The 25937-nt window shown below is 43.5% G+C and overlaps 2 protein-coding genes and 1 pseudogene across 9 annotated transcripts; all 3 read right to left on the bottom strand.

Moving 5' to 3' along the window:
- Window positions 1–236: 236 nt before the first annotated feature.
- LOC120665858 lies at window positions 237–4618 on the bottom strand (annotated as a pseudogene). The gene is made up of 4 exons (XR_005671397.1): window positions 3651–4618; window positions 2051–2441; window positions 1860–1961; window positions 237–735 (listed from the first exon to the last, which is right to left on the bottom strand). The product of XR_005671397.1 is annotated as a serine hydroxymethyltransferase 4-like (transcript).
- A 473-nt stretch (window positions 4619–5091) lies between these two features.
- LOC120665857 (zinc finger CCCH domain-containing protein 55-like) lies at window positions 5092–14021 on the bottom strand. Of its 7 annotated transcripts, none has more exons than XM_039945543.1 (6): window positions 13702–14015; window positions 11617–11712; window positions 9272–9445; window positions 8915–9090; window positions 5585–7478; window positions 5092–5468 (listed from the first exon to the last, which is right to left on the bottom strand). In XM_039945543.1, exons 5-6 carry the CDS (start codon window positions 7094–7096, stop codon window positions 5430–5432), a joined length of 1551 nt encoding a protein of 516 aa, XP_039801477.1. In that variant the 5' UTR covers window positions 7097–7478; window positions 8915–9090; window positions 9272–9445; window positions 11617–11712; window positions 13702–14015; the 3' UTR covers window positions 5092–5429. The 7 variants fall into 7 exon arrangements, with proteins under 7 accessions (XP_039801477.1, XP_039801476.1, XP_039801483.1 ...); XM_039945542.1 differs by having other exon boundaries at window positions 11617–11708; XM_039945549.1 differs by lacking the exon at window positions 9272–9445.
- A 997-nt stretch (window positions 14022–15018) lies between these two features.
- Window positions 15019–19586, bottom strand: LOC120665856. The gene is made up of 2 exons (XM_039945541.1): window positions 19260–19586; window positions 15019–16889 (listed from the first exon to the last, which is right to left on the bottom strand). The coding sequence occupies exon 2, from the start codon at window positions 16879–16881 to the stop codon at window positions 15298–15300; it is 1584 nt and encodes a 527-aa protein (XP_039801475.1). The 5' UTR covers window positions 16882–16889; window positions 19260–19586; the 3' UTR covers window positions 15019–15297.
- Window positions 19587–25937: the final 6351 nt, after the last annotated feature.

Genomic DNA, 25937 nt, shown 5'->3' with positions numbered 1-25937 from the left:
ACTTCCGACAGCTCCCTCCGACGGCGGCGAGGAGGGTTGGGGGAAGGGGGGTGGCGCCGCCAGCGACTGGGACGCCGCCCGAGCAGGGGGCGACGCGGGGGCTTCTGTGTTATGTTGTTTGCTCAAAAAGGCCCTGTTTGGTTTTGAATAGATTGAAGATGATTGGAAAGCATTAGGAGTCACTACATGCACTACTTGTTAAAATCCCCTTCAATCGCTCTAACACAACCGGCTTGTAAGCTAACACGGGAAGCTTTATCAATGGGATTTTTGGAAGACCAAGGTCAGCGATCATAACCCATGTCAAGCATGCTCTCCACCATTATTATTCTCTAATCATACACTTAACAGTTCCAACAAAATGGACCGATCGAGTAGCACACCAACAGAAAGGGCGGCACTATGTATAGGAGTTACTGGCTCTAGTTAGGCCAAATTCAGATACCACATGTTCCACGGCAGTAAAGAGAGTTTGCACGGCCTTCGTGATCTAATCCTTGTACTTCATGTCTGACACCCTGAAGCCAGGCATGTCAAACGATGTGGCGAACTTCTCAACCTCCGCCCTTAGGTTTTCAATGTCCTGGTTGTTCACCAATCCCTTCTTGAAGTCCTTGAGAATCTTGCCATGCTCCTCCTGAACCTTCAAGCAGATGATCACAGCCTGGTGAAGGTACTCAGCAATTTGCACAAAGTCCCTCTCAACCAAACCCCTAGAGGTCATTGCAGGTGTACCTGGAACAAGTGTTCAGAAAGGATAATGAACTTTCTGCTAAGCTGGAATATCGACAAATATCAGTTCAAAAGTCCACAATTAGGAAAAGAAACCTTGTCCTATCATGGCTTGGAACATAGCATTACAGATAAAAACGATCGGAAACGTCAGGATTTTCCCGTATTTATGAAATTAACAAAATCAAATACAGTGAAAAATGACTATAAAATTAATTATAAATGATAACTTTTATAGTCTTCTAAAAACGGAAACGGTCGGAAATAATATCATAATATGGAAAATGATATTGGTTGGTACAGTCTAACAGATTTAGTACTTGAAATCTTCTTTACAAAAAAGATTTCATAATTAGTTTAGTGTGTCTATTCTTTTTTCCTTTTTAACAATCAGTTATGCAGACACAGTATGCCTAATCTGCTGAATGTCAAACATGCCAGAGGCAGAAAACATTAAGAAATCATTACAAACATGGAGACGTTTCAAAATGTAACCCAAATCACAAAACTGGTACGTTTAAGGGTTTACTGTAGCGTATCCATAAGCCGCAGTACATATCACTGCTTTCTTGAGCAGTGTCAAACTACTAAAAAAATTTAAGCCACCTGGAGGAAAATACTAAAGAATGATAATGTAGTCCTGCCAAATGCAAGGTTCTTGACTGCTACTGTTGTTTCCCTTCATAACTAAATGAAATGTGCATTGGTCTAGTAGAAGGAAAAATAAGAAAGGAACTAAATTGTTCTGTATGGACCAAGAATACCAAACTAGGATAAGACTCATTAATTTTAGACTTAGGCAAGACCCTTTCTATTCAATGATAACAGGAAGCATCATTGAATGGAACCAGATGCGACTAGCCTACATGAAAAATTTTGTAGCAGTATTTTGTCACTTTCTTATTATCCGCTCATCTCACAGCTCGCACACTTCCTGAGGTTGCAGTATATAACAAGTAACACAGGATTAAATTTACTGACCCATAACCGCTTTCCTTCCCAATAACAACTAGTAACAAATTCAGAAATATGTGGTCAGAAAGAACAACTATACCATGTTTATGCACAACACATCACACGAAAGCATTGTTATGCTGTAAATCTGTTGGCTAGAAAGAGATACTGACCAATGCGCACACCGCCAGGTGATAATGCACTACTGTCACCGAAGACAGCATTTTTGTTCAGTGTAATGCTGCATAGGTCGCAGAGCAACTCAACTTTATTACCTACAAATTCAATAAACCAACTTTAGAACAAGTTCATACAACTTGGTGAGGGGCAGCCAAAAGATGACAACAAATCCTGGAGCAGATACCAGTCAAGCCAAGAGGACGGAGATCCCAGAGAACAAGGTGGTTCTCTGTTCCATCAGTAACCAACTTGTAGCCCTTGCTCACCAAATGGTTTCCAAGGACAACTGCATTTTCCTTAACCTGCTTGATATAGGCCTTGAATCCAGGTGACATGGCCTGCTTCAATGCAACAGCCAGTGCAGCAATTTGATGATTGTGAGGACCCCCCTGGAGTGAAGGGAATACTGCAAAGTTGATCTTGTCCTCATAGTCATACAGAGCACCCTCAGGCTGGCCTTTTTTCGGAGGCTTTGGGCCCTTCCTGAAGAAGATCATACCAGACCTTGGCCCTCGAAGACTCTTGTGCGTGGTTGTGGTAACCACATCAGAGTACTCAAAGGGATTCAATGCCTCCTAAAAAACAGTCAAGGGATTAATTAGTATATTACCGTATAATTTAATAGTTCTGCAGTAATTCCATGGAACTGCAAAATTCTTGAATTTTTTGCATTCCAAAGTTTCCCTGACAGAACAATATATCATCAGTGACCCTGTTCTGCTCCAGCAGCCTCCAGCCAGCCAGCAGTATTTTCCTCTCACACCACTCCACCAGCAGCCTCCAGCCACCAGCCAGCCAATAGTGTTTTTCTCTCACACCACTCCAGCAGCAGCCTCCAACACCAGCACAGTGAACAAGGCCAGTATAGTCAGAACCCATGCACTGTTTGTATGTTCATACATTAATGATTTGTACCGCCTCCGTTCCAAATTATAGTCTTTTCTAGATACATAATTTTTTGCTAAGTATCTAGACATAGCATATATCTAGTGCATAGTAGAATCTCTGTATTTAGAAAATCCAAAACGACCTATATTTGGAACAGAGGGAGTATGCAGTAGTGCATTCAATGCGATATATTTCTGTGCTTCAATACTTTTGACTTTTGAGAGCTTCAGAGATCATAGAAATTTAGAATTGTCAACAGATTTGGCAAAGCCTGTGCACGCATGCTCCACCTAAAGAGATAGTGTAGAATTTTTCATTCAGACAAGACTATTACCATTGTGCCAAATTCTTCCCTTTGCACCTAAACTTTTGTGAAATCCATGGAAGAAATTGGCAGCTCCCAAGCTACTTTTAAGGAAAGAAATTATGGCAGCACAAGCAAACCACGTTTTTGTAGTGGAAAAGAGATTTTGACCCTCAGACAAATATGTACTATCATGTCGCCATTGACGCTCTTTTGTAGTTTTGTTCGATTAATAGTACTAATTTCTCAAAATGTCACGATTAATAGTACATTTTGGAAAACTAGGATTATTAACCGAACTAAAATGTGGCACCACTTCACACTACTATACAAACAAGACCAGAAAATAAGAATTTGCATCAACTATCAGCTAAAGGCAAGCAACACCAGCTGATGGTAAGAAGCCTGCTGATTCCTCCCCCAATTTAGAACAAGTCATCTTTTATGTGTCGGGAAACATGAAACCCACAAGCTTAGTAGCAATTAACCAGGTAATCACAACAGAAGTAAACATTTAGATTGATAAAGCTAAAGCCTGAGTTTCACAGAAAATGCAATATCTGAATGACTAATGAAACAGACAACTTGGTACCTGAGCGGCCACGAGACCACTGATATGAGCCATGTCACATAGCAGCATGGCGCCACATTTGTCTGCGATAGCCCTGAGCCTGGCGTAATCCCAGTCCCGCGGGTACGCGCTCCCACCGCAGATAATGAGCTTGGGGCGGAAATCCATGGCTTTGTCCTCCAGCCTGTCGTAGTCGACGTACCCGTTGTCGGAGCTGACCTTGTACGGCAGGCTCTCGAAGTAAATGGGTGAGGTGGCCGCCCGACGGCAGGTCGAGCCCCATGATCCTATCGTGGGGCTGGAGCAGCCCCGTGTAGGCGGCGAAGTTGGCCGGCGACCCCGAGTAGGGCTGCACGTTGACGCCCCAGCGTGTCGGGTCGAGGTGGAACGCGGCGAGCGCGCGGGCGCGGCAGAGCTCCTCGACCTCGTCGATGACCTCGTTGCCGCCGTAGTAGCGCGCCCCCGGCATGCCCTCCGAGTACTTGTTGGTGAGCGGGGAGCCGAGCGCCTCCATGACGGCGAGCGAGGTGAAGTTCTCGGAGGCGATGAGCTCGATGCCCGCGCGCTGCCGCCGCTTCTCGCGCTCGATGAGGTCGTAGACCTCCGGGTCGGCCTCGGAGAGCGAGGTCAGCCCCCACTTCGCCACGGCGTCCATCGCCGCGGCCTCCATAGTCGGGGTGGCGGTGGAAACAGCGGCCGAGAGGCGCGCGGGCCTGGTGGCGGCGGCGCGGAGGAGCGGGAGGCGGAGAGGGGAGCAGGAGGCGGATGAGAAAGCGCCATGCCTGTTGAGAGCACCCGAAACGGCGCCGGATGCCGCGGCGGTGGCGGCGGCAGCGGGGCGGGAGAGGTGGTGGTGCGGGGCCACGGCGGCCATGCGCGCGCGCGAGATGCTCGGTGGAATGCCGCGGCGGATGGCGGCGCTGCGGCGCGGGTGGAGGTAGGGAGGAGTGCGACGGGTGTGGGGGGCAAATGGGCCGATGCTTGGGCTGGGCCGCGGCGCAGCGGGTTCCCCGGGTCTTATATAACGCGACGCGGGTGGGGTGTCGCGGCTGCTCGTGCGCCGCTGATTCTCGTAGATTTTTAAGGATCTTTTCGTTTCCAGAGTTTATTATCTAATTCTAATAATTTAAAAAGTTTCGTATTTTATCTCTAGCAGATTTTTTCTGATAATTTTTTTCTCTAGCTGATTGAGGCGTGTCTCGCGCCGGTAGCGACGTAGAGGAGCAACCCTACCTTCCTTTTTGTCAATCTCGAACTGATTCCCCTCCTTTTCCGTTCCGTTTTCTTGCGGCTTTCCTCTGCTCTACGGTGTTTGGCGCGTGCCAACGTGTCCAGCATTTTTTTTTTTTGCGATAACGTGTCCAGCACTCTAACCTAGCGTAGGCATTTCGCATCTCGCAGCTGTGGCCCCACCGTTCAGAGAATCCCGGGTGCCGATGGCACAAATTGTTGCTACATTAGCTAATGAACAAGCAGTTTTTGTTGCCAGAATGCACGCATTTTGCAGGACAGATTTGTACAACAGCTCCTGATCAACTTTGTTCTAACCAAAGAAAGCCCAATGTTCAAACAGGGCATAGTCTACGAAAGATACACCAATTTAACATAACATGCCAGGACCTGCTAACGGCGGCATTACATCAGCTGTCTGGCAACTCAATACACATGCAGTCAAGCAGAGTCAATCTCTGTGACACAGAGATGGAAAATCTTAAGTCTTTCCAAATCTAACTAAAGCGCCAAAAGCTACGAGGGTACATATGGCGGCGCTTCAATCTTTTCGACCCAGGAAGAACCATGTCACTCAACAAATGTGACATTGCGGTGGTCAAAATCATCCTGCATGCAACACAATGCAGTGAGAGCATAGTAAGCTTTGTAAAATTTAGGTTAGTGAATTTCACAGTGACATTAGGAGAAAAAAAATAATGAAGTAGGTGGAGGGGGGAGGAGACCTTTATAAATCTGTTGATAATTCCCCTGAAGTCGCGTAGGTACTCATTAACTTTCTCACTTGTGTCAGGAATGTTTTTTTCTTTGTCAACAACTTTCTTAACAACCTTCCGCACAATGGATTTATAGAGTTTATTTGTCAAGTGACCACTGTGCCATGTTTTCCTAATTTTTTCCCTCACAAAATTGGCTAATGCAATTTTAAAATTGCTCCGTGCAGCAGCATGCTCAGTTACTTCAACTGAAAGGGAGACTACAGGGTGGGTAGTATCATCCCTAGTTGCTATATTACTCGTATGGATCTTCCCAGATGGGACAGAGATTGCTGCTTCTTGCTGAACGGGTGGAACCGATGGAGGTGCAGCAGATGGGACAGACATTGCTGCTGGTTCTTGCTGAATTGGTGGAACAGATGGAGGTGCAGGAGATGATTTGGACACCAACCTTGGATCCCGATTGCGCTGGGAAAATCGCTTTTCAATAGGACTAGCAGTGAGAAGAGCCTTTCCAGTGGATGGTGCCAAATTTGGATTAATAATATGGGCTTCTTCACTTACTGCTGTATTATGATAGATCGAACCTCCAACTCTACCAACAGATCTGGAGTATGGCACAGCAGATCCCTTTTGCAAGATTTGACGCTGAGTTTGCACATTTACACCTACAGGCTGAAAATTCTTTGTGTTCTGCATGCTTTGAGCATCAGAATCTTGGCCATTCTTGGGTATCCCAGAAATTTCCTTACTCCCCCCAGCATGCACAGCTGCCCCAAGATTCTGTGGAATTTGACCGTTTACGTTGAAACTATGTCCATTGTCTGAAGAAGTATCTGGAACTGGAATTGCCTCTTGAGAAAATGACTGGCCCTGCAGACTAAGAGCTGGAACATCAACACCTGCCTGAGGAACAACAAACTCACCTGGCCTCTTTGGATGCACTAAAAAGTTACTTTGATGCATTCGACTGTTCCATGGCCGTGAGGCTGTGGCATTCGGTAAGTGGGTGGCGAGTAGATGACTTGGTACTTCATGAATTGGATGAACTGCTTCTTGGCTCTGTTCTATTTGGCCTGAGTTTATCCAAGCAACCTGTTGCTCTTGGTTTATTAAATTTTTCTGGGTAGCAAGATTAGCAGCTTGCATCCCATTTTGTACACCCACAATACCATTCGTCTCATGTGAATTATGACCCTTGTCAATGTAGATGCCATTTTCACTTGTTCGGCCAGGAATTAACAACTGTGGCTGTTGTGAAACAATACCTTCTGAAGGAAATACATAATTTTGACTTCTTTGAGCATAATCTAACTGCAAACCATTGTGCTCGTCCTTTGCAATGGTTCTAAATATACCCTGAGAATTTAGGTGTCCCCTGCCATATCCGGACAAAACATGAGCACTTGCACTCACAGCAACAGGTGTTCTTAGTTCCATCTGATTCTGGGTAGCACTGTGATGATACCAGTTATGAGCACCTGTATGCACAGGAGCAGCAACAGGTACACGAAGCCCCATTTCAGTTTCCAGAGCACTGTCATGGAGATATCTGCAATTTAAACCATGGTAACATTGACCTTGCACATAGAATTTACAGGGAACGGTCTTTCGTTGCTTCTGCCTTCTCTCATTGGATGGCTCCAGATGACCTCTAGCACGAGAGCTATCTCTGATCTCATGGCTATGCACACCATGAGAATATGGCCAGCCTGCACCCCTGTACAATATTCCTTCCTCAATATCATTGCCTTGCAAAGTAAAGTGGTAATCTCTTTGTGGTATGGGTACTGCTCCTCTTCCCCATCTATCAGCTGCAAAATGAGGAAAGGGTAGAACAGGTTCTTCAGATACCCAGTCTCTCCATCTCTCTGGACTTCTGCTTCTCAAGCGAATGATACTCCTGTAAATGCAAACACTTTCCAATTCAGTGTTCTATTTACTTTGGATAACTGTAGAAGCTTTTAGGATATCTTAAACAGATACATCAAACAAAATAAAAACATAGCTATACCATGTTGATATTAAATGGATACATCACATAAACAAAAAAAAAACATAACCAAGGATCAAATTGTGTACTTGCTTGTAGTTCATAGTTATGACATGAGTATAGAGAACATATAACATAGTAACATACCATGTTTTTTAACTGAGCTAGAGTAGCGTGTGCACGCAAATCAGGCATCTCATAGTTAAATATAAGCATGAGTACATAGAGTCTCAGCTGCTGAGGCTCCTTGCCTTCGTTCCAACATGGGTATGGTTATCATGTCACTGAACGAAGGTGTGTTTTTTTATGGATGGATATCCGGAATAGGCCATCCTAGTGCGAATCCAAAGCATATGCACAGGATAGTGTCACTGATTTTTTCGTCCCATTTTTTTTTAACCTAATCGGTAATTAGGAAGGGCTAGGTGCCCAAGCTAGACAGGATAGTGTCAAAGCGCTTTTTGGCACAGCACAGAGTGCTTCAGATATTCTTGAGCAAGAGGTTGAATTGACCGAGAGTCTCTATTCAATCTGTTGTACTGCTCACCAACTGAATTTGCTATTAGTTTAAGATGATTTTTACTAGGCATGCAATGTGATAGATGCATTTCATCAACTGTGCTCTTGGTGCAGGGAATGAATTGACAGAAAAATCGAATTAAACTGGAATAGGAAAAGGAGCATGCAAACAGGACCTGCCTAAAGAACCTTGTCAGATTAGGCTTGAGGGGAAGGTAGGATCCCTTCAAAATGAAAAATGGGTAGAGGCCTCTCAATATCTAAGAGACCTTACTACAATGCTATTATTTTTCATCTATCAAAAAATGTTACTCTTTGTCCAAAAAGTTTTTTTATGTCTTTTTCTAGATGGAGAGGAAGGTTGTTTTAACAAGCAGAATAGACGTATCTTGCAACCTTTCTTCGAGAAGGGCAGGGGAACAGAAAGGTAGATTTGGAAGTGGTGAAAGCGGACGATGATCATATCAAGTATATGTGCAACAAGGATTTGAAAACCAGGAAGCACAAAGTTAGGCTTGGTTACTAAATGATCTCAGGAAGGGAGATGAAAAAAAAAAGTTAGAGCTTGGGTGTTTTGATGGAATACTGACTCCTAAGTATGGGTCCGGTTTTGGTTATTAGCTCGTGCTGCTAAGAGAATTAGTAATAGAAACATGAATGCTCGCCTATGAATGCACATGTACGATTTTGGTTCACTTGTATAAGATAGTCAACAAGTAAATTCTGTTTTTTTTTACAAAAAACAAGTAAATTCATGAAGAGTTCACACAAATCCAAATGCTAAGGGTTGCACAATTGAAGAGAACAATTATTTTGTTCTACTATACCTGTGGGACTGATTCCAAGGACTCTCTGGAGATCCTTCGATTGCATTGGGTCTGGGACACTCTTACAGATCTATTCATTTGAAGCTTTCTTCAGATAATCTGATGAAATACAAGATGTTAACTAGTTTCAGCTACAGGGCCTCCCCGCCTCATCCAAAATATTCTTCTGAAGTTCGCTGCAATGATTATGAAATATGAATGTAGACTGTCATGATCACAGGCTTAATAAAGGATAATATCACTGACAAAGGAAATAAAAACTGGGAATGTTAGGAATGGAAACAAGTCTGAGAGTTATGGCAAACTGTACAGGATACATTAAACAGAGAATTTTTATTTCACAGTCCAAAAACTCACGATTAGCAGTGACGACTCTTGTCGAAGTCACTGCTCTATTGAAAGAAGAGTGCTCGCAAAGTGCATGATCCTCCAGGAAAACTTGATGACGGTCAATATCAGGCAATACAAATACAAGAGTTCCAAAACAGTTCTTCAATCATGATCAATATCAGGGTTGGGTCCATTGACTACCTGTAGAGGTGTTGTTGATTAAGGATCGTGACAAACCCCCATTCAGAAAAGTTCGACTGACAGCAAGGCACAACTAAATCACTTTTTTATCAAGGAATTATGAGGTTGAACAGATGCTCAAAAAAAAGGAATAAGATATCTGCGGTACTCAAGATGATGTTTCCCTAATCTAATTGCCCTTTATATTGGAATTCTAGAGATGGCCTCCTCAAGCCACATTAACCACAAAATTTTGTTCTCTACCAACATGGTTCTAGCAGACACTAGTCATGGAGGGTATTATCCTAGAGGAAAAATACTGTGGCTACCAAGTAGTACATTCTTTCAGAGTGTTCACAGCTTCTATTCAATGCCAACCATTTCCACTGATATATGAAGCAGGACATCCCAGTAATACATTCAGGACAAGAAACTATTTCCATAAGGCACATGTGCAAAGCATCATTAGGAAAACACTCCAAAACTTCAATTACATGGTGGGCAGTTAATCAAATCGATGGTGATCTTATCAGACCCACGAGCTCAGTCCATTCGTCGTATACATCAACAGGAATATCATTAACAAAGGCAACACAATGTTTCAAACACTATTTAGACTAGGAGCCATGATGAACGACAAGACTATACAGAGCGAACGGAGTTTTTCGACAGCCATCTTCGAGGAAAAGCTGCTTGCAAAGGTAGGAAGAAATTTTATGAGCCCAAACCTAGCCCATGGCCCAACTACACCGGTCGGCCCATATGATTACTTGCCCATTGAATTGATTCCAACCTTCCTGTCCCTCTCCCCCCCATCCGGCCATCCTTCTCATGCGCCCCTATCTCTATCTGCCTCGCTACAATGTATGAGCCACCCTACCATGGATGACATTTGGGGCCAGCACTCGGAAAGGAGTACAGGCATACAAAAGGGGAACGACCAGTAACAGCAACAGCATCAAAGATCAGAATAGGTCTTCTTCAGCCCTCTGGACCACTCCTAGTTCCTAGACTCCTGCTTGTCTTTCTAGCCTCCCTAATTCATGCTTTTCCCTCAAATTCCTCATGAGTTACTTGTCTCAGATACCAGGGGCAAAACATTCTCTTCCCTCTAAACCTCCTCCGCCCGTTCCCCTCCCACTTCCTCCCTTCCTAGGGCATCGCCCCTAGTTCGGCCGCCACCTACTCTCTCCCCCCTCTCCGAATCCCTTCCCATGGTTCCTTGCCCTTAGATCTAGAAAGAGAAAGTAATAAAATGGATCTTTTATGGAATCAAACGCTCGAACAAGCAGATCTGGAAAGTACCAAATGAACCCTTTTTATTGGAACCGCGCATAACAGAATTGATAGTGAGGATTTACCTTGACTCGGAAAATTCTTTCAAGGCGATGAGTAGGGAGTGAGGGATGGAGGGAGTGCGCGTGAGATTGGAAGGAGGGAAGAAGCGAGGGCGGCGAACGACTGAGGAAGGGAAAGAGAGAAGGGAAAGGGAGGGGGAGTCACTCCAATATTAGCCTTGGCGTCGAACAGCCCAACAACAGCAGTGCTTGTACTCAAATGCAGCCCAGTCACAGGGCCACAAGGTCCAGGTTTGCTTATCCATTTTTGTTTAATTTTAGTTACATATGCAATTGCTTCATTTATACCTTGTGATTGATGCATGCCTATTTTACTCAACACTTTATAACATACTTAATTCAACAATTTTCCAAAAAGTATTTCGACATTAATTTTCAATGACATATGAAACATCTAAAGTAGTAAATTCAAAATTTTGAAATAGTAAGTTCCAAATGTTGTAGTGCATAAAAATGTTGAAAGAAAAATTCACACAAAATGTCAAAAATTACTAAATTCAAAATGTTATTGTAGTAAAATAAAAATGTTGAAAAAGTAAAACCACAATGTTGAAACAACGAATACAAAACATGAAGTAGTGTCATGTGGGGGACGTTCAAACAAATATCACGGCAAGAAGTCCATTGTGGCTACTCCTTAGTAAAATATGCGTTAATGCTTGCCATTGCTTTGTCAACAAGAATTTTATTAATAAGGATCTATTGAATTGGTTAATCCCCGAACCCATATTATGGAGGTAGGGAAATATAAATAATTGCAAGTGAGAATCAATTTGGCCTACCTCTTTGTGTTTCACTATTTTAGCTATGGGGTGGCAAGGTGAAGGACCTTACCTTCCTATGGATTATTGTGCTTTCTCTCTACCGTCATAGGCCGTTCCATTTGGTATCAGATCTAGGCCTTCCCTCGCGCTCTTTGCTACCAACTACCTTGTCACCAAGGATAGATATGGATGTCAGAAAAATGGAATTATTCATATTAGTATCGGCTAAAACATCGATATGGATATCAGTATTTGTATCCAACTAAAAAATGGATACTAAAATAGATGCAACCGAATTTATCCTGTTTTTCTCTATCCGAGTCCAGAATTGAGTTCATAAAAATGTGGCTACTATGACAAATGATATTAAGTTTAATGTTACTAAAAATACACACCATTTAAGCTATTTAAAAATTATCAAATGACAATGATATTAATTTAATATTACTAATGATGTATCCATGAATAATGAGCTAGTTTTGCTGGAGGCAAGAGCAACTGTCTGATAGTCTAATCACCAAATAACAAAGCCAACACAAGCACTCAATTGTTTTAGTACCATTTCACATTCCATTGCTCCAAATTTCGCCGGAAAAAAGAAGCAACCATTTCCTAACTATATGAAACAACTATATATGAACAATAAAGTTTCGGGTAATCTTTATGATAGGACAATATAAAGCATGGCAATATATGGATTTTGTTGACACCGAAAATTGGCACGAGGTGAATTGGAGGGAGGTACTCAAAGAATTGCATGGAGGGATATACCCAAAATTAGCATGAGGTGAATTCTATTGACACCCAAAATTGGCACAAGTCAAGTTGAAGGATGGAGCTCGACAATGGATAGCGATGAAAACGGACCGTATACGAATAGATATCTACGGAAACGATTTTTTTTTCTCGGATTTTTTCGGGTACGGATAGTCTAAAATATGTCGGATATGGGTTGGATATTGATATACATCTAATAGTGATATAAGAAATCCATCTTTGACTATCCGAATTCGGATAAGGATCGGATCTTGAATAGCCGGATTCAGATATAGATTATCCATTTAGTATCAAAAAAAATTTCAAGCAGTTGGTCGGAAAGTTTATGTACCATTTTCACCACTACCAATGGATAGCTCTTATCAAAGCAATCAATAGACATTTGGATCACCTAAATCGGACATTAGACGTGAGAGTTATGGCAATCTGAGAGCGACATGTATTGTTGCACCGAATAAGTCGGTCATAGTTTCATCAGTTCTGAGGGCCAAATTGCATATTGGACACCACCATTGGATATCCCTTGTCTGGTTGATTGAAATTGACATGTGGATGACCCTAATTGAACTCCGAACAAAGGAGTTATGGCCAACAGAAGGTGACGTGTATAGTTGACCAACTGATTTGCGCCTAACATTTAAAATGAGCTGCTCAGTCCATATGGTTTGAGGGACTCCCACTACAGTATGACCGTTTGATTCAATATTTTTCTGATAGAATAAATCGGTCATTCCAAAGAGTTTCAGGTCCTCCGCTACAGTAGGACTGTTGATTAGGTGCTAGCCCAAGTACATCACCGAATAAATCGGTCTTTAACCGAATTTGCAGATTTGATGTGTTCTCGAGATCTATTCAGTTTGGGGTTCCCTTAGCCTATGTTTTGTTGGCTTGGTACTCTTTGGTGCGCCCATTTCCTGTTGGACAAGCACATACCGTTCCATATATATCTAAGGGGTAAAGGCCGATTGAATCATCCACAATTGATCAAATCACTTTTTATCCTTTTATACCTTTTCTCTTTACCTTATCTTTTCAAACCCTAGTGTCTGGACGACATTAGAGGACACCAGCCTAGGCTGAACCGCTAGTGCACACATCCTAGTGGGATCCTTCCAGACGAGTGTTCTACGGATCTACCACAGCGAGGGGTTTCGATCCTCGATTGGGATTTCTAACCAGTTTTTGCACACAAGGTGCTCAAGCATGTGAGGAGCTGCAAATTAGTCTCAACAAATTCCGTTACTACATTCAACTCGAATTGTTTCATCTCATAACATTATATAATGTATCCAGTCCCGCGCAACGCAGTATCAGTAGTTATAAAGGTTCCTAAGAAATTCATTATAGAAACAAAATTAAAAAAACGAGATCTCCTCACCGTTAGCAAAATCCTGTTTGGTACGCCGTAGCCGCCGCGGGGGAGAGAAGGGAGACATCCCATTTGCCTCCGGATGCCCGCCCGCGTGCCCCTGCCTCCGGGAGCAGCGCAACGGCGAACCCCGGCGCATCCTCGATGTATCGAGGGACATGGCGCCGATCGAAATGGGAGTGCCGGCGGCGTGAGATGCACTGTGCGATGGAGATGTGATGGTGCGGTGCTCGGCCTCGGCGGCGGCGAGCGATCGCGGCGGGGGCGCACAAAGGGGCTTGGCAGGCGAGGGGAAGGGGACGGCGAGCCGGACGGCATTATGTTCGTTATGGGCCACACCGGAACATTCCGTCCGATATGTTCGTGATGGGCCACAATATTTTTTCTATTTTTAGAGCATTTTATTGGAAAGTTACCACGCCATTATTTTTTTTACAATAAAGTGGATGCAATTTCTTGAAGGCACTGTATCTGTATGCCTGACATTGCATCATATGCCTGGCGACTGGGGTATGTGATCTCACGATAACATGCATGGGCGCATTTTTCTGTTTCCTATTTGAGGGTTAGAAAAACAAATGACGGAGCCTGATGCTATGAAGAAAATGTCCTCAAGTCAGAGCATTAAGTTCTTGGGTCCTGAACAACACCAAAAAAAAAGGTAGTTTACTGTTAAGACCATGCTCTGCAAAGTAGTCTTGCTGGGCGGCTGGCGACTCTATTAGAGCAAGTATACTGATGGGCGAGGAGCAGCCTGGAATCGAACATGGCGGAGGGAAAAGTCGAGAGAGAAACAAGCGTCTCCCAACTCGCCAGCTTAAGCCTGCGAAGAGGAGATGGAGCACCTGCTATTGGCTGCCATCCCTACGCCAGACGTGGGGCCCCCAGCCACCTCTATGAGCCGGAGCCTGAGACGCCAGCGAGCGTCTCTATTAGCTTTGCTCTTACCGACAGCAGCAATAAGGAGAAGCGAGGAGGCGCTGGGAAGAACGGTCACACTACCAGTGCTAGTGTGACAGTTACATTCACCTCACCTAGACTGATCACAATTAAAGACACCCATTCATCACATCTAAGGATACCTCGAAACGCATTTGGAACTTCTTGCTGAGTAAACAAACTCTGCTGAAATTGGATTCCCATAGAATGAAGTCTACATAGAATTTCAAGCCAATGCTCCAGAATAACAAATCGCAACAAAAAATGGAACCCCAGGGTGGCGAAGAAGCTCCTAGTAGGCAACAACGACACCAAAATGCTATGAATGCAGGGACTCTTTACAAAAGGCAGCATTCATAGCATCGGTCTAATCTCTGAAGCAACATGGAGACGAAATTGAATTTGATGTATTTGCCAAGTAACTAACAAATTGTTACTGTTGTTTCATAAGCCTCCTTTGCCGTAGAAGAAACAACTCTCCATTTGTACAGATTACCTGAATGGGAAGCTATTACATATACCTGCTATGCCACCCACACTTATCGCACCGACATGTTAAAAAATTAGATGCCGGCCCTATGATTCACGCACACCAAGGAGACTGAACCTAAATTACTGAACGAGCTGAACTACAACATTAAGACAACAGAGAACCTAACCAGTGGCTTAGTTTGCTATAAGGAACTTGCTTTTGCTGGCATGGTCCTCATGCAAATCCACAACATCTTTCACCTTCTCAACTAGCTCCTCCAGACCAGCAACTCCAAAGCTCTCGTAGTCAATGGTCTTCTTGTACCGTTGCTCATATAGATTCTCGAAATTGCCAAGAGGAACAGGGCAGGAGTAGCAAACAAGAAGCTCCTGAATCTCCCTTCTGAAACTGTCTAGATGGTCATTGAACACATATGCTCCATCTATATCTGTGTTGATATTCTGTTCATCCTCTGACAAATCATCTGATGAGCTGCCCAACTGCTGACATGCTCCTATAGTGCTTTCTTCAAGAGCAGAGCTTCCTCTCTTTTCCTTCTTCAAAATGATTGGCGTACTCGGAAAACTCTTCAGGTTCCTATCACCAGAATTACGGAGGCAAATCATCTTTCTCTGACCCTTCCCTATGACAACAAAAGAGTCAGCCAGCTTCTCGAAAAGATGAACAAGTTTAACAGCTCCATATTCTGATACATAGAGGTGTCTTCCAAAGAGTTTCAGATACTCAGAAGGAATACGAACAAGTGGAACACATCCACCAGATAATTCAAACATACGTATCAGTTGACCCTTCAAGCCTTGAAGATCACCAGGACGAACCCACCATGACCTTTCATCTGTCAAACCTATGTCTGTCTCAGGACTTTCACTCAGACCACATGATAAATTATGAGTCCTTGATGATGTTCCACAGTTCCCATCTGCAACAGTATAAAAGGCTTTGCTTGGTTCCCTATTTGTCTGGATAGTATTATAGCAATACATCTGGTTGACAGTAGGTCTGCCACCATATTCATTCCTTGAAGTTCCTGTATACACAATGGCCTCCTCTTCATTCTGATTGTCAGGGAACTGCCCCACATTCCCACTGTTGGCATAGCATGGAGGATCTGCCAAACGGCGCCCTAAGGACCTAGGGGCCACAATACCTTCACCACGGGCAAGACTAGGCCAGTCCCACACGAAACTCCCAGCACTGCTCAAAGCTGATGAGACGGCAACCGAAGATGGAATGGCAAGGACAATAGTGTATCCTCGCTGGCCAAGTATATGCAACGCAGGAGCAAAGTCGACGTCACCAGATATGAGCATAATGGATGACGGTGGGTGATTGTCAAGTGCAAAGAGGAACATATCAACCAGTATAGCCTTATCAGCAGCATCTTTCCGTCCATTGGGAACATCAACAAGTTTCACTCCAGTTCTCTGACATCCCTCCCTGAGTCTCCTTGGGAAGGCATTGAAATCTCCATAAGCAGAGAGCATTGTCACAGCACCCTTAACAACAGGATGCATGCGTAAAGCCATTCGGACATTACCAGCAACATCTTCTGGCCGTACATCACTTGGAACAGGGCAGTTCTCAATGTCCCAAAAGATGGCCACTGGACCCATAACAGCATTTGCCTGGCCATTTGTTTGAGAATGCTCCCCATTTGAACTAACCATCATCATCCTGCTGGGATCTGAGTCTGGCACCATTGATTTTGGTGAGGGTGAAGTGACACGACTAGCAATTGCTTTATCTTCAAAAGACATTATGCTACCTGCATAAGAAAATGAAAATAAAAGGTTATGAGAATTCAAAGCCTGTACGTTTTATTCCCTCAAAGTAAGCAATGCAAGCATGAAGCATGCAGTGACATTGGTACGTTATACAACAGGAATGCAAACACCTGGTAACATCATACAGAAGTAAACAACATAATGTCTCAGCTATTATCATTTCATATAGAACAACCGAATAGGTTGCTAAATCCATCCAACAAACTAAATAATACTACAATCATGTCATGTCAGCTTGGGGTTCTTCTCTAAGATAGATAGTTAAATCTTATCCGCCAGAATTCAGAAAAAATCCTTTGGGTCTCTGCTATGATGGCATCTGACCATGCGGCATCAACATTTCTAGTAGATGGGCTATTGCATCCAGTTTTTTCACAAAAGATATCACCTCATCACTAGGTACAGTAGGACATCCCCTTTTAGCCTCTTTCAACCAAAAAGAAACACAACATAGTGGAGAAGATTTACATGTACAAGAGAATGCCTCTGTTCTGTTATGGTTGTATAGAGCTCAATTGGGGTATGACATGAGTAGAAAAAAAAATGTTGATGCACTAACTGCAGAAAGGCATACATGGTACTTGATAGGTTTAATGAAAGTATCATAATAAGTTAGCAATATCAGCTAACAGCAAAAAAAAAAAAAAACCACCGCTACTGAAACATTGAAACTATGCCACGAATAATGCAATGAGCTACTAAATCGCATGCAACAATTTAATTTAAGTTGGGTAGGTCCTGTCTCACCGATAGGGATAATAATGCAGCAATATGGATAACAAGGTACACAAGTTATTTCCTTTACCATCAGAGTAAATTCCAAACTCCAAATCTTGACAATAATTTTCTCCATTGAAGAAAGATTGAAAAGTATTACCACAATTTTCTTGATACTTCAATTTCAAATTTCAGTGTACTTTCCAAATAATGTATGCAAAATCCTTCTCTATCAAATCCAAGTCAAAGAGGTTCAGAGATCCTCAAAAGTTGAACAAATAGTGATGCTATGAATAAGTCAACACATCTTCACATCTAGAAAGGAATAATAAACATCCCATCCATGATAGCATCAATCTCATACATTCCAGATGTCCCAGAGACTATAACCATGCTTAATATGGTTCGTGAAATTTATAGGAAAACATTTTTTATTTGTGTTGTCCACTAAAATATATTACTCCAAATCATTTGCGTTAAATTTGCTGGTACCAATAGGGGGGGGGGGGGGCAAAACAACTAAAATAAAGGAGAAAAATGAAAAATTCATGTTATCTGCCAATCAGAAAGGACAAAACAGGAAGTACAAATGCAACTCGAAGGGTCATATAGTTCCTGAGGAATTCTACCTGCAATATATTATAATAGGATATATTTACTCATCTGAATTCAGCTAGTGACAGGAAGTGAATTTGCAACCACAGGAAGTAGATAGAAAATTGTACTACTTGCTAGAAAAAAAATTCATTATATTTTGGGATAAATTCCAGAGAGGCTTAATTGCAACAAGTTGTACATACTCACGAAAAAAAATGTACATAAAAAGTAATTCAGCTAACAAGTGATGGCAGTAACCTAGTGTTGGTATAAAAAATCAACATCTCCACACTAAGTGACATACTATTTTTTTGCTTCCTTCAAGAAATAAGCAGTAGCATTAATTCACCGAGTATGAAACTCCAAAGCCTTATACAACCACAGATAACATACTTCAAATTTACTTTCACAGCAGTGGCTCTGGCTCACAGGGGCGCCCAAGAATGCATAACAGCCCCCAAAAGGCAAAATCCAATCCAACACATCGCATGAAAAGAACGCTTAACATGGAAACTGTATGATCTATACAGCCGATCATATTGTTGAACCATTTGAAAGGCCAGACACGACCAATTTCTCAAAGGCATCACTATCCACACTCCAATCTCTACCTCTACTTTTTTTGTTTCATAAAGCAAGTATTGATTCCTTGGTCCATCAATCGGAATCCTAATCGGAACCTAGACAAATCGATTGGAATCCTAATTGGAACTTGGACAAATCAATTGGAATCCCGGAACCCGAACAATCAATGCCCCTGCGGTCACAGCACGGTCTGTACACGGAGTGAAAGAGCACAAAGTTGTAGACATCAAAGATTCAACTGCGGCCACATCTATAGCAAATCACGCCCAAAACTTACGGCGCACAAGAAATCATCATCCGGCGCGGAGCCACGAACCTAGACCTAAACAGAATAACCACGCCCGCCTCGCGCCGTGTACAGATGGGGATGGAACCTCCCCTTGCTCGAACCACAAGGAGAAATTAGGTCGGGTACTCAAATTAAGGGGGGAGCGAAACGAACTGATGCTCACCAAGATAAGGAAGGGCACTCCTTGCCGACGGACGGATCTCAGGTAGCGGGCGGCAGGGAGAATAGGAGACGCCGGGGACGCGCTCCCGCCGGCGGGGTCCGGGACCCGGGATATCGGGTTCGGTGGGGGGCAGACGGCGAGGGTTTGCTGCTGCGGCGGTGGGGGCAGGAGCGTACGCCTCAGCTGCCTGGCTATTTGGGGGCGGCGGGTCTTTCGGCCGCCCGATCGGTGGATCAACGGCGGTCGCCGGCAGGAGGTCGGTTTGGTGAGGGAATGGGCGGAGAGGAGGTCGGCGCGTGCGCTACCAGCGCGTGGACGATGGATGAGAGCGTGGGGAAGGATCGGTGTGCCGTATGCGGGCAGCAAACTGGGCGGTGGCTCTCGCTGACGGTGGGTCCGAACTCGGGTCCACGGGTCAGTGGACATGCAGGTAGGTTTTGTTTTGTTTTTTTGTTTTTTGCTTGGAGCGGCGGCAGGCCGACGTGCGACTAGAAAACGGTTGAACGCGCCCATTAGGCCTTCCGGTTTCTTTTCGTTTTCTCTTGCCTCTTTAGTCCGATTGGATTGGTGTCAATTTTTGCCAGCCAAGATATTAGAGTATCTCCAAGAACTCTTCTATCATGGAGAAGTTCGCTAAAAAAAATAAAAGAAGACAAAAAAAACACATCCAACAGCTCTTCTATCTACATCGTCTTCTATCCTCGTCTTGTATCCAGAGGGCGGCGCTAGGCAAAGATGCAGAGTCCATTGGCTCTTTGTATCCCGCCTGCATGGCCACACCCCACCTCCCAACCCATCCGTCACCTTCCACGTACCGCCGCCGCCGGCTCCGACGGACGAAGCCCCGCGCAACATGTCCGACTACCTCCGCCTCATGGACGCGCCGCTGCGGGACTTCCTCCACTCGCCACCAGCCGCCGACAGTCCTGCCCTTGCCTCCCTTCACCACCGGCGCAGCGCGGTCCGCCTAACTCTACCGCCGACGCCGCCCGCCGGACAGTCACACTCCAGCTCGCTCTCCCCCTCCTCCCTTGCCTATAAGAGGCAATGCAGGCCGTCGTGCGAGCCCAAGCCCTTGTCCGCCCAGGAAAACCAGGACCGCCGTGACCTCCATTACCGGCGAGCAGGGCCTCGCCGTGGAGCCGCCAAGCCGCCCCCACATTCTTCAATCAAAGTGCCTCATCACCTTCCCTAGTCCCTGACGAAGCTCCCAGGCCAAGCAGACCCGACCCATTCTCGCCGGAGCGCTGCCACGCCGGACGGCCATCTCCGCCGGCCGCCCTGCTCCGTGGAGCACCCTTACCCGCCCCTTCACTACCCAAATCAACCCCTCAGAAAGCTTCCCGACCTCCCACTGAAGCTCTCCGGCTCGTCCATCGCCGCCCAGGCTCGCCGGAGTGGCGCTACCGCCGCCACCAACCGCCGCCGCCCCCTGTCCATCGCTGGCGAGCCTCCATAGGCCACCTCCTCGCGCTCTAAGGCCACCTACAGTTCAAGCCGACCTCCTCTCCCTTTCCCCCAACCTTGCCCTCGCCGCCGGCGAGCAAGTTCGCCAGATCCCCCGGCGGCAACGGAGCGAGAGGAGAGAGGTGGGGAAGAAGATAAGAAAATGAGTATGACACGTGGGGTCCACTGGCAAAATGACATATGGAGAGTGTAGATTTAAAGAGTCTGTTGGTTTACCCATGCTATAGGAGGTCTTCTATCTTTTTACAAAGCTTGTAAAACTTCAAATTTAGATAATATTATACAAGAGCTATTGGAGATGCTCTTAGGGCTGCCAAAGTGTTGTCAAGAAATTTAGGTATTCATTTAATTTAGTGCCACCTCTAAAAAATTAATTTAGTGCCAAAACATGTCAACCAATATTATTCCATTTTGTAAGGTTTAAGAAGTTTTTAGTAGCTTGCCATGTTTTGGTCACAAATATTGAAGTGCCAACTTTTAGACATGAACTAATTGGTAGCCTAATTTTATTGGCATGCCCTAATTTTGACTTGGAAAGAATTGGCATCCAACCAATCAGGCCTTGTTTCTTACATGCTGCTAATGTTTTCTGGGTGGAAACCAGCTTCAGGGGTTTGGATTTTGCTTGGTTCAGTTTTGGCGGGAAGTTTCTCTTAGGCCTGGGCATTCCAGTAATTCGGGAAAATCAGGTCGGGTAACAAAAAATTCAGATAATGAAAATTGCGACTAAAATTATAGTCTATACCCTTTATCCAAACTGCATAAGCTAGCCTGCATATTGAATGCTTTGTGCATGAAAAGCGACGAAGACAGTGCCCTAGCTACTCTAAACAAGCATTTGCTATCTCAACATTCCATTAGCACATCTGTACATGAAAACATACATGAATTTCGTAGTGAAAATCTCTATATCTGCGGCGCAAAAATGAAATGGTGAGGTACAGATGGATCAAAGTCAACCTCACCATTTCAGAAGGTGTACATGACATGCAAGAATTATGTTCAGGATATCTCTGCCGAAATAGCAAACATATGGACAACCCAAGGGACCTTATGTTAATGGGCTGCATATATACGTTAATTTTAGGCTTTATTGATCTGAATAATGTATCAGAGAGCTGTAAGTTTTGCACCAATTATTACTTGATGTGAATGAAAAATAATCATGATCTGGGTTACGTTTGTGGATTTTGATTTTTTTTTAATGTATGTGATACGCTTGGTGTCTACTCAAGCGCCAGCTGCTGCTGGCTATGCACATGCGGTCGACGTGCTGCCGCTCCACGCCCGATGCAAGGTACATCACTATCGCCGTATAGGTAGTTTATTTAATCCTTCTGATCTTTTCTTCAATCTGACCTCCAGTTCTTCAAAATTCAGATGAATTAGACAACGTAGGGATTTCTTTTCTTAACTTTGTTCTTTTGACCCTTTGTGTAAGCTCGAGGCTGCCCTTCAAAAAATTCAGATGAATTAGACAACGTAGGGATTTCTTTTCTTAACTTTGTTCTTTTGACCTTTTGTGTAAGCTCGAGGCTGCCCTTCAAAGAGACCGAAGATCTAACATTGATGCTAACAAAATATAAAATATATATGGAGATGAGATTTATTTGAGAGATTTCATTCCAAAAGAAAATATGAGCTTTGTTAAAATTCTAAATTTTTAAAGCGATATGATTTGTTTTTCCAATGCAACTATTACATATGTAGAGTTTTGTTGAGAATTCTTGTAATTGTTGCGTAGCAAAACAGTACTTTTTAATTGAAGCTGTTAATGTCCTACTACTTGCCTTCTATCAATCCTCTAAAAAAAACCTTACCTTCTACTATGACACATGGCCTCGAACCTTCTATCATTCCTATCAGAAAAACATACCTTCTATTATGACATAGGGGTAGGGCCTCATTTTAGAGATTGGCACGGGCCCCAAATTTTGCTGGGACTGCCCAGACCGCGGAGAGGACATTAGAGACTTTGATGACCAAAATTGGCACAGGCTGGGCCTTGTAGCCGGTACGGCAACCCTGACTGGTGTGACCGGTGGAATCCGAGTGTAATTAGAGTTTTTCATGAGTTTAAATTTGTAAAAAGAATTTCTTGCAGGGAAAGTCCTCCCCACCCTATAAATATAAAGGGTCACGACCGATTGAGTTGGATTCAATCGATCAAATAATACAACTTTTATCTTTTTACTTTTTTTGCCCTATCTATTCCAATCTACTATTTGTTGTTTTTCCTTCGTCTCTACGTTGATTGAGGGCGTTCTAGGTGGCCTGCCGACTCTAGAACAACCCTGCGTGCGTCTGCTCCGACGGGTCTTCCCGGGCTAACATTCGCAGGTTCGTCGTCGATCTGTTCGGTGGCGACTGGTCTGACCGGTCTGACCGCTCCCTGAAAGGCTGAAACCGGTCTGACTGGTCCAGGCAGGAGGCATTGCAGCGAGCTCCTCCTCGCGCTGCATGTTTGAGTGTGTTCGTATGTTGATCCCAAAAGGCGTCAACATACTTTTTGCCGACTCCGCTGGGGATAGAATCAATTGGCTACCATGGCCGGTAAAATTTCTAAATCTAGTGATGTTGATGCCGCCAACATCTCAAGGCTGACTGTTCAGCAACTCTTGGCCAAATATAACAAAGCTCTTGATGACATCCAAAAGAAGATAAGATAAGAGAAGGAGAAGGAGATCCAAAGACTGGAAGAAGAAGCCATGAAGCAATACATCTCGCACTTCTCCATCGACCGACAAGAGAAGGTCACAAAGGATGAGGATAAAATTGGATGAGGATAAACAGCATGTTCTTAATTCAGAAATAGCTAATGCTATATATAATGTTGTTGTTTCTCATGTGAATAATAAGTTGGATTTTGTGGGTCAAAATCTTCATAGTATGTTTGATGATTGGTTTGGCCCAATAGAATCTCATCTTGGTATGAAGTCTGTCGGTAATGATAAAAATCCATCTGTATCTGTATCTAATACCGGTAAGACAATGGATGGATCGGCTAGTGACAAAATTACAACTAATAATGCTTTAGTGACTAATTCGGCTAACCAACATAGTCGAATTAATTATAATTCAGCACCTCATGCAAAATGTGCCATATGGGGCAGCAAGCTCATTGCAACATGTTCCTATACCGCCGAACTTTGCTTAGCACTATGGTGCACCTGCTGTAAATCGGCCTAGGGCCGATGATTTTGGATCTGGTGGTATTAAATGAAGTTATTAAAATCTTTAGACAAACCTTTGGTATAGTTCCAAAAGGCAGATGCCGATCATATAAAAAACCATACCCTGGTGAGTACGAACATGTTGCATATCAACAGGGGTTTAAAATTCCTGAATTTGTTAAATTCACTTGTGATGATAGTAGAACTACATTGGAGCATATAGGTCAATTTATTATACAATATGGTGAAGCTAGCACTAGTGATATTTACAAATTGAGATTGTTTCCTTTGTCTCTACCGGGTCCTGCATTTACTTGGTTTATTTCATTGCCACCCAATTCAGTTCACACATGGGCCAATTTAGAGCAGAAATTTCATGATTATTTCCTTAGTGGTGAAACTGAATTTAAATTATCACATCTTACATCGGTTAAGCAAAAATTGTAAGAAAGTGTTGCTGAATATATTAGAAGATTTAGAGATATTAGAAACTGATGCTATAGTTTGACAATTCCTGATAGAGATTTTGCTGATCTAGCTTTTGTTGGTTTAATTGATTTTCATAAAGAAAAGCTGACAAATAAATTTTTAGATATTAGTCAAGCTCTGCAAAAGGCTCTGGCTAATGAAAGCCGAGCTAAAGAGGCTAGAAATTCGAAAAAATATAGTGAAAAGTCTAATCGTTCTGTTTATATTCTTGGTTGTGAATCAAATTGTTCGGACGATGAAGGCAAGGATGTTTATGCTGCGGAATTTGCTTGGCCTTCTAATGATAAATCTTGCACTTGCGGTTCTCTCAAGCCGATTTAGAAAAACTGGCAAGATAATATTAAGTTTACTTTTGATGTATGCAAATGTGATCCCATATTTTAAATTGATTGGGATACATTAAATTGTCTCGTGCTATTTCGCTGCTTGAGGAATTAAAGCGGCATGCTTATTGCAAATGGAATAATTCATTCTCTCATGCAACCAATGATTGCAACATGTTTAGGGGACAAATTCAATCTGCCGTTAATGAAGGTCGGTTGGTTGTTCCACAAATGCAAGTTGATAATAATCCTTTCTCTATGCATATTGTTGAATTACAGAATCCTAGGGTTTTAATTGGGTCGAATCAAGCCGAATCAACAAAGGGGAAGAATGTAATCATTGGCGAACCGAAGGCCAGAACCTCTGAGACAACAAAGAAATTCCAGTAAGGAGGCCCCATGAAGCTTCATCAAAAAATTCAACGCTCGGGGGGGGCAAGAACAGAAGAAAGATGACAGGTCTACGCAGACCGGTCTCCAGATCGGTCTCGAGATCGGTCTAACCGGTCACTCTGCGAGTTCTGAAAAAAATTCTAGAAACAACAAGAAGAAAGGAAGGCCGAGTTTCAAGGAACTCTTGGCCAAATATGAGGGGGAAGGAACTACTCAGAATCAGAAGAAGTGACCAGATCAAGCTAGGGATACAAAACCATCATCAGAGTATTGTGAGCAATCGGCTTCTCATTTGCAACAAGGTAATAATGCTTTTGCACCATGTTTATTTGGTGAGCCGGTTGCTCCGTTGTTCTGGTTGTATCCTTATTATTACACACGTTTGGACTATAGTAGAATGTATATGCATCCATACTTTATTCAATATTTTTCTACATGTTCAAGTTATGGTGTTCCTCAAAGACCGATTGTTGTTAATAATAATCTGGTCAAAAGCAAACTTGATTGTAGCAAGGACGGTTAGAAGGATATGAAGCAAAACAACCAGTATTTACAACCGAGATGGTGTCCCTCAGGCTTGTCTCACACCCAAAAGAGAAGGCTGTAACGAATGCGCAAGAAGGAGTCTATGAAACAACAACTGGATATTGTACCAGCAAGATCGGTGACCATGAAGCAGGTATGGAGGTCTAAGCAAGTTGTTTCATCATCAGCTTGAAGAAGTAAGATATGACCGATAATGTTTATCGCCCTTAGAATAAAATATGGCCGATGCATGTTTATCATCGTCCTTAGACAATTTTGGCCCATAGACTTACTTTTTGGTATGCAAG

Source organism: Panicum virgatum, chromosome 3N (genome assembly GCF_016808335.1).
Source record: "Panicum virgatum strain AP13 chromosome 3N, P.virgatum_v5, whole genome shotgun sequence".
Classification (NCBI taxonomy): domain Eukaryota; kingdom Viridiplantae; phylum Streptophyta; class Magnoliopsida; order Poales; family Poaceae; genus Panicum; species Panicum virgatum.
This window is presented reverse-complemented; position numbering and strand designations above follow the sequence as displayed.

Excerpts from the sequence above, each read along its gene's own strand:
- LOC120665857 (XM_039945547.1), bottom strand. The coding sequence starts at position 7,096 with ATGGGGCTTCGTGTACCTGTTGCTGCTCCTGTGCATACAGGTGCTCAT. Across the intron at positions 5,469-5,584 it reads TTATCAACAGATTTATAAAG|GATGATTTTGACCACCGCAA; the intron begins GTCTCCTCCCCC and ends TGTTGCATGCAG.
- LOC120665856 (XM_039945541.1), bottom strand. The coding sequence starts at position 16,881 with ATGTCTTTTGAAGATAAAGCAATTGCTAGTCGTGTCACTTCACCCTCA.